Source organism: Kazachstania africana, chromosome 2 (assembly GCF_000304475.1).
Source record: "Kazachstania africana CBS 2517 chromosome 2, complete genome".
NCBI classification, from domain to species: Eukaryota; Fungi; Ascomycota; class Saccharomycetes; order Saccharomycetales; family Saccharomycetaceae; genus Kazachstania; species Kazachstania africana.
In genome coordinates this window covers 357,399-371,481 of record NC_018941.1, presented here as the reverse complement: position 1 = coordinate 371,481, position 14,083 = coordinate 357,399, and the positions used below count along the sequence as shown (strand labels likewise).

Sequence of the window (14,083 nt, the reverse complement as noted above, 5' to 3'; positions counted from 1 at the left end):
TCTTAAAGCTGATATCAAGGAAGGTAATTATACATATAAAAGATACCTGCCTACATTTGATTTGATATTCAACATGACGAATGTTTTTTGGGAAGCCTGCATTAAATATATTCTGGATTGGTTGGAATAATTAAATTAAAAAAAGTTCGACTATTCAATATTTTTGCTAGTAATGTTAACTGGTTTATCATCTAATTCACCCATAAATGGTTATAGCCTGGGGGATGCCATATATCTCGGCCACGATTATAGTATATATCGTGGTATAGATAGAAATGGAAACACTGTAATCATGAGAGCGGCTAGAGAGGCTGACAAGCGTTATATGGTAGGTACGTCTCCCTGTAACATGTTTATACGAAAGGGTATACATTATTTCATATATCCCTCACAAAGTTTTGAAGAAGAAGGGATGGATTATTTTAGTTATAATTTTGATTGTTCTGAAGAATCAAAAGATGCTGAAAAAATTGCAAGGTCCTCACATCTATGTATGAGCCCTCTGGATAAACAGAACGCACTTGAATCTCCATCAAGGGATGATCATACACGGAAATCGAAAGAAAATTCTATCTGCTCCGGTCCTTCATCCAAATCTAAAAAGACAAGCAAAATAGCTTCAACAGGCAGGTACAAGTTTGCAGCTGATATACGCAATAATAAAATTACCAGGACGATATTAAAGGTAGCAAACCCTTCAGATAAAAAGCATAACATAACGCAATATGAGCAGGCTTGCGAAAGAAAAGAAACTTCTGAGATAAGTTACAGAGAAAATGAGCGAGTTAATGATGAATATAGTGATCTTTGTAGCGTTGATAATTATACTAGCGATTCTGATGATAATAGCTGCGACGAAGAAGACAGTGAACTAGATACTGGGGACATAATGCATGGAAGACTGGGGTACTATAACCGTGGCACCCCAAAAATAGTATTGGACCAAGAATGCAATTTAAAAGGCCAGTGTGAGTCGAAGCTAAAAGCGAAAACACAATTTAAGGGACAAGCTGAAAAAATTACACCGATTCTTAACAAATGCAATCATAATTCTGTTCAACATGTTCTCATAGAAAGCCCGATGACAAAGATAATACATGTCGAGCACAAGCAGCTAAGAAAGACTCCGATCCCAAAAACTGTAAAAAAAGAGCAGTTCACTGAGCACTATGATTTTAGTGCACTTTCGTTTAACGGAAAGGAACAAACCATTAATCGTGATGCATTGGGTAAATCAAAATTTGAGCTAAATATGGTACAGAGTTCAATGTTAAAAAGGCGGGGTCTATCTAAAGTTGAATATTGCACCTGAGCAACTCCTATCGCTTTAGAAATTGGCAATCTGAAATAATGAGATCTCATGCTAGTTTGATAGAAATTCGTTGAGCTCCGTCATATTTTTGGTTAGTAGCACAAAGCTAATTTTCGAACTTTGGGTATTTCACACTGGGGTTGATTTTTTTATTCAACGTTGACTTATTTACATACCAAACAAGAAAGAGCTGTCAACAGTAATCATCGCAAGTTACTAGAAATATATAATGTGTTGTCATATTTCCTATATGTAAGCGTATCAATACCGTTTGATCGAGAACTAATTCTATTTCGTAATTAAATTTCGGATATTAGAATTAGCCATTTAAGTGGAGCGAAACCAATAAATAACACGGGGTAAAACAGAAATATATCAGATTTAAAGAGCTGATTGCATTGAACCTGCTCTTTGTGTTGTTGTAAACGGTTCGAATTTTTGCAAAGCAAGTTACCGTCATTCTAGTGACTTTCAACTAAACGTAGCCCTTTAAGTGATGTATAAACTTTCTATATTAAATTCTGCAAGACTGATTCGGGGAGGCATCATGTCTTCTAGATCTGTCTCTACTTTGACTTACATTGAATTAGATAGAAATGGTCAGATCACATCTTCTGCCTTAAGTTCCTTAGCTGCCTCTAGAAAATTGGGAGATTCAATTGATGCATTGATTCTAGGTGCAAATGCCATGAAGGCTGCTTCTGACTTAATCTCCTCGGGTAACACTAACAACTTAGAAAAGATTATAGTGGCAGAGTCTCCTATCTACGATCACACTCTGCCGGAATATATATCACCATTAATATGTGAACTTATGAAAGGATCAAAGTATTCTTCTTTCGTGATGGCAAGCACAGAAATTGGAAAAAATGTCCTTCCACGAATAGGTGCATTAATGAATACACAGCCAATATGTGATATTACTATGATACACAATAAGGATACGTTTGAAAGACCTATTTATGCAGGTAATGTATTAGCCACTATAAAGAAGGATGGTGGCAAAAAGTTAATCACAATAAGGGCATCATCATTTCCGCCCGTTGTGGAAGGAACTCCGGAGAGAATTCCAATCGAGAAATATTCATATACACCCGAGAAGGATGTAGGCATTAGATGGGATGCTGAAAATTTGGTAACTAATAAGAGACCTGATCTGGCGTCGGCGAAAATAGTTGTTTCTGGAGGTAGAGCCTTAAAAGATAAGAAAACCTTTGATGGTCTCCTTGGATCACTAGCCGATGTATTACATGCGGGTATAGGTTCTACAAGGGCTGCCGTAGATAGCGGGCTGTGTGACAATTCTCTCCAGGTTGGACAGACAGGCAAGATAGTAGCGCCTGATTTATATTTTGCTATTGGCCTCTCCGGAGCCATTCAACATCTGGCAGGTATGAAGAATTCGAAAGTTATCGTAGCAATAAATAATGATGCAGATGCCCCTATATTTCAAATAGCGGACTATTCTTTGGAAGGTGACTTGTTTGAAGTCGTACCAGAATTAACTAAAAAGCTAAAACTAATGGAGAAAAACTGATTCGTACTTCCAACATACGCTTAATTTGATTTAGTAATAGTATTTTTCCCATGTAAATAAATAAAATTATGACGATCATCTTGTGATATCCTAAGCACGACTTTTGTGTGCCAATTAAAAGGAATGTGAGGTTGTAAATTGGAACGATGGCAGGGTATGAGGTTATACACTATACTACATTTAGATGGTGATTAAAAGTCAATGATTAGAAATCATGACTGGCTTTCGCTTTCCAAATTATGAGAAATTCCTGAAATAATGTCGTTCTGATAAGATGTATCATTTCCATTCTCGTTTCAAGGCTTGAATTGCTTTAAGAAGTAATTAATTGAAGGCCCATCGAAGTTGGACGGAAACGTCCTAGGAGCTAGTCATACCTTCCTTATTGTTGCTGTTAATAGTGTTATTAGACATGATAAGCATGTAAGAGTATAAGTTCTTTATTTTATTCAGTCATTATCGTAATAAGTCGATATATATCTCTATCTGCCATTTTACAAAGAGATACGAAGGCAATGAAATAATTAAGGAAATTCTGTTCTTATTTCATGCTTTATATAATAATTGGATTGGTATCAAGGCATCCAAAAAGCAAGTATCAAAAGAAGTGTTGATGAAATTATCTCATCTATAATCCCTCACAGTCGACTGAGTGAGACTAATATAATCCTTAGACTATACTTCTCCTCAAATCTTGCTCTTGATTATAAACAATATCTCAAATATTCTGCTGAAAATGGCATTATACTGACATTTCAATGTTTTGATAGTTAGAATGACAAATTTAGAATGTTATAGAAGAATTGAACAATAATTATGGTGATAAACACGACCACGTTTTGACACGAAATAAATATGGCCTGATAAACATGATAATGTATTGACATGAAATATATATGGCGTGATAAACACGAATACATATTATCATGCAATAATTATGGTACAATAATTATGACGACGTATTGACTCGTGAATCTAGCACATGAGAATTGACATGAATCAAAATGTGTTGGAAAAAGTATAAATACTCAGGTGAACACTGAAGTTTGATCTGACGTAAAGGAAGATCAAAGGATGTCTCTTGTATATTATTATCGTTAATATTGTTCATGTTGTGGATCTCAGTCAAATAATTAAAATAATTCTTATTAATCAGTGTTTTTACCAAATAATGCACTGGTTTTCTATACAATAAAATATACAATAAATAATATACATTTTGACAAACTTTGATCAAACTTCAGTGTTCACCTGAGTATTTATACAATTTCCAACATATTTTGCTTTGTAACATTTTTCCATGTTCTATAATCATGTTTGTAATATTCTCTAATATTTACTGCCGATAAATTCATCGATTTATCACATTACCATATTATTATGTAATGTTAACTACCGATAAATTTACTGTTTCTCATATTACCTCATTATTATGCAATTGAATTCTTCTAGAACATTTTAAATTTGTCATTCTAACTATCAGAACATTGAAATGTCAGTATAATGCCATTTCCAGCATGATCAAAGTTTGAACCGCTGTACATCGTTTGGTATTATAAAAAATGTGGTAATTTGCCAATGGTATCATGATTACAAGATGCAAATAATTAGCGCAAGTGGTTTAGTGGTAAAATCCAACGTTGCCATCGTTGGGCCCCCGGTTCGATTCCGGGCTTGCGCATTTTCTTTTTATTTTTTCAGCTCCAAGTAATTAATAGTTAATAATCTGATCAGTTAAGGGCCAGTAACATAACTTATACCAAGAAATCATCCTGTGTACTTGAATAACTGATATTATGAATAGTCTGGAAGAATTTAGTCTATCTTTACAGCAGACGTAAAGGAAGAGCAGAGCTTTGTAACTTGTATATTACTTTCATTAATTTTGTTTATATTGTTAAAGGTTAGTAAAGTAATTCTTATCAATCAGTGGTTATACCAAATAATGCACCGGTTATATATAAAATATATAATCATAATATAAAACAATATAAAGTGATACAAACTCTTATCAAACTTCAGTGTTTACCTGAGTATTTATACTTTTTCCAACACATTTTGATTCATGTCAATTCTCATGTTCTGGATTCACGAGTCAATACGTTGTCATAATTATCGTACCATAATTATTGTATGATGATATGTAGTCGTGTTCATCAAACCATGTTTAATGTTCAATTCTTCTCTAACAGGCTAAATTTGTCAGGATAGCTATCAAAACATTAAAATGTCAGTATAACGACATTTTCAGCGCTCAGCTACCTAGTGACATCATGACTTCTCGGTCTGCAAGTGCATTAACGTACATTACAAAAGATCAAAGCAGCTTAATTATTATTGTAAGTTCAATACGGTAACAAGACAGATAATACAGAGAGAATATGACACGGCTTGTGTATATTCTAATTCAGTGACAGAGAGCTTGGAAATCGATCTGATCGTGTAACTATAGCTAAAAGCGTATCAAAAGCTTGTCTTTTTAATATATAAAATTATAAAGTAAAATAAAAGATTAAGAACAAATATGACGAAGAATTCCTTTTTATGGTGTGCAATTCTTCGAGATGACAAAAGTTGCGTCTATGAAAAGTTTTCACTAATATTCAACCAAATTCAATAGTGTGAAATATTTAGTTTAATAAATTGGACAGCGGGTGTCTAAGTTTTAATTGTCACGAAGTTAGACTTTAATATTTTACTTCCACTGTTTATGTTACAACAAATTATATTAAAAAATAAGCGGATTTAGCTCAGTTGGGAGAGCGCCAGACTGAAGATTGTTAACTTCGGTCAACTGTGATCTGGAGGTCCTGTGTTCGATCCACAGAATTCGCATTTATATTTTTTGAAAATATCTACTTTTTTTTTTTTTTGCTGAAAAATCCAGCATTAAAATATTACAAAAGCTCGTCGAAAACAAGATATTGTCTAATTGTTTGACATCTTACAGAATTAAACTTATTTAAGAAGAGTTGTATGGTTAGTTTCTCAAATTTCTTTAAGTGTGCTCGAAAGACTCCCATTGTTGGTGGGTCAGCTGGTTCTGCAACGGATGGATCTAAGTACGCCAAATGGTCAAAAGAACAACTAGTTGAACGCATCATTGAATTAGAAAGGGACAACATTCCTAATAAACGCAGGATCGACACTGTTGCTATCGCTGACTCTAAATCTAAAAAGAAGGTTAAAAAAAACCGGAAAAAAGAGTTCGATTATTCGAACTATAGTACCAGATTTATTGCCTTGAAATTTGCATACTTGGGTTGGAATTATAATGGTTTAGCCATTCAAAAGGAAGTAACCAAGCTACCAACCGTAGAAGGAACAATCCTAGAAGCTATGAACAAATGCAAACTAATACCATCTATGGTACCCCAAGAATACAATTTCAGCAGATGTGGAAGAACTGACAAAGGTGTCAGTGCTATGAACCAGGTTATATCTCTAAGGGTAAGATCTAATTTGACTGAAGAAGAACAGATGGATCCACAAAATGATGTCCGAGAGATCCAATACGTTACTATTTTGAATCAGTTATTGCCAGCTGACATTAGGGTATTTGCTGTTTCATTGAGACCACCACCAGGATTCGATGCAAGATTCAGTTGTAAAGCACGTCATTATAAATATATTTTCCACAACTCTGGTTTGAACCTCACTAAAATGGAAGAAGCTGCCAAGTTTTTTGAAGGAGAGCATGACTTTAGAAATTTTTGTAAGATTGATGGGTCCAAACAGATTACGAATTATAAAAGGACGATATTGAGCGCTAAAATTTTAAAAATATCAAATAATTTTTACTGTTTCGACTTGATTGGCTCAGCATTTTTGTGGCACCAAGTTCGCTGTATGATGGCAAACTTATTCCTAGTAGGGCAAGAATTGGAAGAACCACAATTAATTCCAGATATGATGGACGTTGTGAAGACACCTCAGAAGCCAATTTACGAGATGGCAAGCGATGTTCCTTTATTATTATACGACTGTAAATTTCCTGATGACGTTGAATGGATTGAAACAAACGTAGATGATTATAAGTCCATTAAATATGGTAAAGCCGTAGACGCATTAACTTTAAATTATCAGATCAAGACAAAAGTTGCAGAGGTTTTCAAGCAAATATTGCATTTTGAAGACGTTGATTTCACGGATAAAACAAGAATAAACTTGGGTGATGGTAAAGGTAAGATTGTGAACAAATATGAGAAGATGATGGACAGAGAAGTGATGCAAACAGTTGAAACCATAAATGCCAAATTCAAACAACGTAAGGATAAGAAGAAATAAAGAATAAATAAACTATATATGTCATTAAAAATAAAAAAGAATCTAATTGATAGACCTGGTTATCCAAGAAGGATCCCAATACAATAATTCATTAGAGTCCTGGTCATCAATCCAAAGTAAACCATTAGCAACCATTTCATTCAGTATTGCCTTACATCTCATTGATTTCCAACTCAAATTTGCTTTGAGTAGTGATATACTTGCGTAACCAAGGATAGAGCAAATTTCTAATATTTTAAACTGGTCCACAGTCAATTCAATGGGTAAAAATTTCAAGAACTTTTTATTTTGTTTTAAAGTGATTATTTCGAACCCACTATCTAGGGTAAGAAGCATATTGATTGCCTTTTCTATATCATGCAAATTAATGTTTGTATTTTGCGATTCAATTTGAATTTTGTTCAATAATTCTTTAAATGAAATGATACCACTATTTAAGATCCTAGTAAATTTGACAATTTTACAACAAATTTCGTAATAAAAATCATCCACGTTAAATAGGTGAGTATCTTTGTCATAAAGATTTAAAGGATCGACACCAATTTTGCTACACATTGATAAGAATTTTGATCTAAAATTCGGATTCTTTTGTAGCTCTGCATTATGTTTCTTGGAGAATTCAACTAATTTACCTTGAAATATTTGAAGTTGCTCATCCAATTCGATTGATTTCTTATCTATTGATGATGTTTTATTATTATTATTGTTATCAAAAGACGGAGAATCGAAAGCTGATACACCAAATCTTTTCATTGCTTGTTGTACCCAAAATCTGGTACTTTTCTATTGAGATGAATGCTTGCTAATTTATATATTTCGTTAAAGTTAAAAAAAAAAAATCCAAAAATTGATAAATAACGTTTATTTAAAGGCGAGAAAGGAGGACTACAAGAATGGATGGTTTCAGGCCAGAAACGTGGACCATATCGTCGAATGAGGCGTTGAAGATTTCTATTATCGATGAAGAAGATAAAGCTATTCAATTCAAGCCACTTTTCACTTATCCTATATATGGAGATAAAGAAGAGATATTTGGGTTTAAAGATCTCGTGATTCATTTAGTTTTCGATTCAATTACTATGAAACCTTTTTTGAATATTAAATGTGAATCAATTTTGAATGATGATGTTTCAATAGAGAGAGATGTTAAAGAGAAGATAATGAAATTTTTACCTGTAGATGATATTATCTATAAGGATGAAATTAAATGGATTGACTGTTTCCAGGATGAGAGATCTCGTTACACACTACCTGATTCCAAATTCAAGGTTGATGAGTATGAATTAAAAGGTGAAATTTTTGGTGTTTATAAATTCAAACTGAATGGATACAGTGATAATAAAATTAATAAATTATTCAAAAGAATACAAATTTTCACACTATTATTCATTGAAGCCGCTACATATATCAATTATGAAGATGAGCCTAATTGGGAACTCTACGTTACATTCAACATGCAAAATAAAAAATTCATCGGGTTTGCTACTAGTTACAAATATTGGCAATATGAAGGTAATGAAACATTTGATAAGGATACGAGATATAAATATAATGGTAAGATATCACAATTTTTAATATTACCACCATACCAACATTGTGGACATGGATCCTTGCTTTATGAGAGTCTATATAAAGGGTGGCTTAAAGATGATGGGATCATTGAGATCACAGTAGAAGACCCTAACGAAAATTTTGATGATTTAAGAGATAGAAATGATTTGAAGATGCTATCTCGTGAAGGATTTTTCCAGGAATTGTACGATAAGGTTGACGAGAAGGAATTATTGGATACAGAGTGGATTGATGACAAACGGTTGAAATACAAGATCGAAAAGAGACAGTTTGATAGAATAATTGAGATGATTTTATTACATATGGGGTTAGTTACAAATTTTGAAAGACAAGTGAAGATGAGGATATATTTGAAGAATTACGAGAGTTTAATGGAATTTGAGGATGATGAAGATAAGAAAAATGCAATTATGCAATCATTTGATCTTCTAAAGGAAGATTATGAAAGAATTCTATCAGCCTGTGAGTTCTAATATACGTATATACTCTGTTTGATGTAAGACGGGTAACTCTATTCTTTTCACAGACCCAAAAAAAAAAAAAAAAAAAAAGAAAAATTTTCCCCGAGAAAGAAAAAAGAGATGGCGATGACCACTATAAATTTTGACCACTACTACGACTACTGATACTATTACTATTTAGTGAATACCATAGAGTGAATACGGTGGAATCGAAATAGATCAACAAGAGAAAAATGGCAATTAAGAAGTCTAGAAAGGATTCCGGAAATATGAGGAGGGAGGTTGTTCCTGAAATGTTTGAGGATAAGGAAGCTAGAAATCAGTTGGCTCATGTTCCAAAATTAACAGAGAAATCTCGAGTCAAGAAATTGAGTAAAGAGAAAGTTCGTCAGGAGCAAGCCAAAGTGAGACTTTATGGTAAGAAAAACAAGACTAGAGAGTATAATGAGAAAGAGTTGGGTATTCCAACATTGAATAAAGCTGTGGTGCCAGGCGTTAAGATTAAAAGAGGTAAGAAAGGTAAGAAATTTGTCGCTGATCATGACAATCTATTGTTCCACAGATTGATCAAGAGTATTGGAGATCAACAGGATGAGGTCACTGAGAGTAAATTGGAAAAGGCAAGAAGATTGGAAGAAATTCGTGAATTGAAGAGAAAGGAATTGGAAAGGAAAGAGGCAGAGAAAGCTGCTGTCTTGGATGATAAAAAATCAGAAATTAAAAGGAAAGCCAGTGTCGCAAGAAGTCTTCGTAGAAAGAACAACCGTCGTGAAGAGTCGTCACCATCGTTAGACACTAAAAAGGGCAAGAAGAAATCTGTTTCATTTGCCTAGAGGATAAGACCCAACGTTAAATTATTATTATTGTCATTATAAATTAACCTCCACCAGCCTTTGATATTTAGAGTTCCGGCGGCTAAAGTCAAAAGCGTTCTCCCGCCAATTGCATTACTTTTTTTTCCGCCAGAATTATAGTAGTAATAAATCTATACACAATGAGACCAATATCGATATCTCCGACCTGGAAGAATGGAACACCCACACTGTATATTAGTAATAAATAGATAGCAACAACAAAGAGATCATTCTTCTTTTCCAATCTTAGTTTTTTTTCTATTTTAATTGTATTCCCTTTTCAGCGGCTAAAAAGCATTTATTTTTCTCTCATTTCGGCGGCTATATTCTAGTTTTTCAATCGTTGGGGAAACGTTTTGAGAGAATTAAAAAAGTATATAAACTCATTATATAGAACATACTTTAAACCATCTTGGCCCATAAATGCGTACGCCCCTTTTTGGAGAGGAAGAATGCTTAAAAACACTGTACGTTCTCTGAAAGATGAAATAAAAGAATTAATTCCCCAAAAAACACAGCAATTTAATTTGTTTAGAAAAAAATTTAAAGATGTGAAAATTGATACAATCACTGTGAATTCAATTCTAAGTGGCATGCGTGGTAATAAATCAATGTTTTGGCAAGGTACTACCTTAGATCCAATTGAAGGTATCAGATTTAATAATTTTACATTATCACAATGCCAAACTTCTTTGCCGGGTTTGAATCAAAATAATCATTCAAATATTTTTTTACCTGAGTCAATGCTATGGTTTCTTATGACGGGTGGTAAAATCCCAACTTTGCAACAATCTTTGCAATTATCGAATGATTTATCAGAAAGAACTAAGAATGGAAATTTACCACCGAATGTCAATAATATATTATCACAATTACCAAAAAAAATGCATCCAATGACGCAATTATCAATTGGCTTGTTGCTGTTACAAGAAAATTCCTTTTTTCAAAAAAATTATGAGAATGGTACTTTAAATAAAGACACATATTGGGAAGATACACTTGAAGATTCCTTAAATTTGATAGCAATGATGCCACTTTTAGCAGGAAAAATATACTCCAATATGATAAACGAAGGTAAACCCTTGGGTCAATTCAATCCTAGTAAGGATTGGAGTTACAACATATGTTCATTAATTGGAATTAACAAAAATTCAGATTCATCAAATATCTCAAATTTGTCCAACAGACAATTAGAAGATTTCGTAAATTTAATGAGACTATATTTGGGCATTCATGTAGATCATGAAGGTGGCAATGTCTCCGCTCATTCCACCCATCTTGTAGGTAGTGCTCTTACAGATCCATATCTCAGTTATTCGTCCGGAATCAATGGACTTGCAGGCCCATTACACGGTCTTGCCGCACAGGAAGTTGTCAGATTTTTAATTGAAATGAATTCTAATATTTCAAGCCCAAAAAATCTCTTGGAAATAGAAAATTATCTATGGAATTTACTAAGTTGTAAGAGAGTAATTCCAGGCTATGGTCATGCCGTGTTAAGAAATACAGATCCAAGATTTACCTCCCTTTTAAACTTTGTTCATGAAAGATCACAAGAATTTGCAAATGATAGTCATGTCCAATTGATGCAAAATTTGACTAAAGTGGCTCCTAAAGTATTAACTGAGCATGGCAAATGTCAAAACCCTTATCCAAATGTCGATTCCGCCTCTGGAATCTTATTTTATCATTACGGGTTGAAACAAACACTTTTCATGACAGTTATATTTGCATGTTCGAGAGCAATTGGTCCCTTATCCCAATTAGTTTGGGATCGCATATACGGTTTACCAATTGAAAGACCAAAGAGCCTCGATTTAAATTCCCTCAAAAAATTGGTCACTTCGCCATGATTATCGAGGTCCTCACTCCTCCATTATCCCGTCATATATATATGTACACATGTTATTTTTAGGTACATTTCGTTTAATTTATTTTATATAAACAGAGAACTTTCATAAATCAAAGCTTCAAATTTTCTGTCATCGTGCCACACTCCAACAAAAATTAGAAAAAGATGATGACTTCGATGTCAAGATCGAAAATATTCAATTTGAAAAAGACAAACATATTTTTATCCAGATACTCCACTCTTCAAACCTCCAATGAACGACCAAATCCTGATAACGTATTAGTAGATATTGCGAACTATGTACATAACAAAGAAATCACGTCTCTCACAGCTTATCAAACAGCAAAATTATGCTTTTTAGATACATTAGGATGTGGATTAGCCTCTTTAAAATATAAGCAAGTTCAAGATATAATAAAACCAATCGTACCACTAAATATTTCCCAAGGTGTGAAAATTCTAGGCACTTCTCATCAATTTGAACCTATCCACGCCGGGTTTGCCTTAGGAACAATGTTTAGGTGGTTAGATTTTAATGACTGCTGGTTAGCAAAAGAGTGGGGACATCCATCGGATAATTTAGGTGCTATATTAGCTGTAACAGATTTTCTTAATAGAACAGAAAATAGAAAATTCAAAATGCGAGATGTCTTAGAAAACATGATTAAAGCTCACGAAATTCAAGGTATTTTTGCTCTAGAAAATTCTTTCAACGAAGTGGGATTGGATCATGTAATACTTGTTAAAATTGCCTCTATTGCAGTTGTAGCTAATTTGATTGGTCTGAATATTCAACAAACAATAGACGCCATATCTCATGCATTCGTAGATGGTCACCCTTTGAGAACTTACAGACATGCACCAAATACAAATTCAAGAAAGTCATGGGCTGCAGGTGATGCCATCTCAAGAGCAATTAAACTCGCATTCATGGTAAAGAATTCAAATATTGGACCAATGCAATCCGTATTGACTGCAAAAAATTGGGGATTCTATGACGTTTTATTCAACGGCAACCAATTTAAATTTAATTTGAAATTTAATTCATACGTGATGGAAAATATCCTATTTAAAATCTCATATCCCGCTGAATTCCATGCCCAAACAGCAGTTGAAGCTGCAATGAAGGCCCATACGCTCTTGACTAATTTAGGTAAGAGTTATAAGGATATAAAATCAGTTAGAATCAGAACTCAAGATGCTGCCATGAGAATAATAGATAAATCTGGCCCGCTTTATAATTATGCAGATAGAGATCACTGTATTCAATACATGATTGCTATCCCATTGATATATGGAAGACTGACCGCTCAAGACTATCATGATGAAGTTGCATTGTCAAATACGGATATCGACACTTTGCGTTCCAAGATGTACTGTGTCAGAGACGACCAATTTACAAAAGATTATCTTGACCCTCAAAAGAGATCAATTCCCAATGCATTGACGATCGAACTCAATGACGGTACCATATTGGATGAAATTGTCGTTGAGTATCCAGTGGGCCACAAATTCAGAAGAGATGAGGGCATTCCACTATTACTCAAGAAATTTGAAAACCACCTGAAAGATCACTACCAAAAAGAACCTGCCCATGTTGAGAACATCTTAAAGATTTCCTACTCAAAAAAATTTGAGTCAGTACCCGTGCATGAGTACTTGGATCAATTTTGGCTCAACAAATAAGAGCAGTATTTCGTTGCTATATGTTTGATTTAAACCACTTCTTCGATTGTCAAACACATGACGTTAGAAAAGTTATAGCCTTTCATACGTATTTCCTTCAATCTGATTTCAAGGATGGGACCGATCTCCCTCTTAACGGTATATATCCCATGGATAGCGTGTCAGGGCAGACAATCCGAATATCTGCTCATATACCGTGAAGAAGTAAGATTATATCAAGAATCTCATAAAAAATCTCACTATGTTCATGATACTTGGATGCAACATATGCCTTTTAATATACCAATGGCTCTAATTTAGCTACACATCTTCTTGTAACCGCCGGACCTCACAGTTGTGGTGGTACCTTAAAGTGCGAAGACCTAAACACCTAACGGCTGTTGGGTCGACTATTTCTTGGAAAAATTAGGGCACAGAAAAAAAAAGAAACCGCAAGAAAGCCCTATGAGTCGACCAGAACCCAAACATTGTCACATGTGACAGTCGGGTAATAATATCTGTTTGTTCGCTAAGATTTTGATA

General features: G+C 33.9%; 8 protein-coding genes and 2 non-coding genes across 10 annotated transcripts; 9 read left to right on the top strand and 1 right to left on the bottom strand.

Annotated features, from left to right (window-relative positions):
- Nucleotides 1–172: 172 nt before the first annotated feature.
- HAL1 (Hal1p) lies at nucleotides 173–1,312 on the top strand (the record flags this gene model as incomplete). Its single annotated transcript, XM_003955576.1, has 1 exon — nucleotides 173–1,312. The coding sequence occupies one exon, from the start codon at nucleotides 173–175 to the stop codon at nucleotides 1,310–1,312; it is 1,140 nt and encodes a 379-aa protein (XP_003955625.1).
- A 496-nt stretch (nucleotides 1,313–1,808) lies between these two features.
- Nucleotides 1,809–2,849, top strand: AIM45 (Aim45p; the record flags this gene model as incomplete). Its single annotated transcript, XM_003955575.1, has 1 exon — nucleotides 1,809–2,849. One exon carries the CDS (start codon nucleotides 1,809–1,811, stop codon nucleotides 2,847–2,849), a length of 1,041 nt encoding a protein of 346 aa, XP_003955624.1.
- A 1,610-nt stretch (nucleotides 2,850–4,459) lies between these two features.
- On the top strand, nucleotides 4,460–4,530 carry KAFR0Btrna10G. The gene has a single exon. It is a non-coding gene; the product is annotated as a tRNA-Gly (tRNA).
- A 1,058-nt stretch (nucleotides 4,531–5,588) lies between these two features.
- Nucleotides 5,589–5,684, top strand: KAFR0Btrna3F. Its single transcript has 2 exons — nucleotides 5,589–5,626; nucleotides 5,648–5,684. It is a non-coding gene; the product is annotated as a tRNA-Phe (tRNA).
- Nucleotides 5,685–5,825: 141 nt separating this feature from the next.
- Nucleotides 5,826–7,136, top strand: DEG1 (pseudouridine synthase DEG1; the record flags this gene model as incomplete). The annotated part of the gene is made up of 1 exon (XM_003955574.1): nucleotides 5,826–7,136. One exon carries the CDS (start codon nucleotides 5,826–5,828, stop codon nucleotides 7,134–7,136), a length of 1,311 nt encoding a protein of 436 aa, XP_003955623.1.
- Nucleotides 7,137–7,178: 42 nt separating this feature from the next.
- On the bottom strand, nucleotides 7,179–7,889 carry SNF8 (ESCRT-II subunit protein SNF8; the record flags this gene model as incomplete). Its single annotated transcript, XM_003955573.1, has 1 exon — nucleotides 7,179–7,889. The coding sequence occupies one exon, from the start codon at nucleotides 7,887–7,889 to the stop codon at nucleotides 7,179–7,181; it is 711 nt and encodes a 236-aa protein (XP_003955622.1).
- A 140-nt stretch (nucleotides 7,890–8,029) lies between these two features.
- Nucleotides 8,030–9,181, top strand: HAT1 (histone acetyltransferase catalytic subunit HAT1; the record flags this gene model as incomplete). The annotated part of the gene is made up of 1 exon (XM_003955572.1): nucleotides 8,030–9,181. One exon carries the CDS (start codon nucleotides 8,030–8,032, stop codon nucleotides 9,179–9,181), a length of 1,152 nt encoding a protein of 383 aa, XP_003955621.1.
- A 221-nt stretch (nucleotides 9,182–9,402) lies between these two features.
- On the top strand, nucleotides 9,403–10,002 carry LOC1 (Loc1p; the record flags this gene model as incomplete). Its single annotated transcript, XM_003955571.1, has 1 exon — nucleotides 9,403–10,002. The coding sequence occupies one exon, from the start codon at nucleotides 9,403–9,405 to the stop codon at nucleotides 10,000–10,002; it is 600 nt and encodes a 199-aa protein (XP_003955620.1).
- Nucleotides 10,003–10,475: 473 nt separating this feature from the next.
- On the top strand, nucleotides 10,476–11,876 carry CIT3 (citrate (Si)-synthase CIT3; the record flags this gene model as incomplete). Its single annotated transcript, XM_003955570.1, has 1 exon — nucleotides 10,476–11,876. One exon carries the CDS (start codon nucleotides 10,476–10,478, stop codon nucleotides 11,874–11,876), a length of 1,401 nt encoding a protein of 466 aa, XP_003955619.1.
- A 164-nt stretch (nucleotides 11,877–12,040) lies between these two features.
- On the top strand, nucleotides 12,041–13,561 carry PDH1 (putative 2-methylcitrate dehydratase; the record flags this gene model as incomplete). The annotated part of the gene is made up of 1 exon (XM_003955569.1): nucleotides 12,041–13,561. One exon carries the CDS (start codon nucleotides 12,041–12,043, stop codon nucleotides 13,559–13,561), a length of 1,521 nt encoding a protein of 506 aa, XP_003955618.1.
- Between the last annotated feature and the right edge of the window lie 522 nt (nucleotides 13,562–14,083).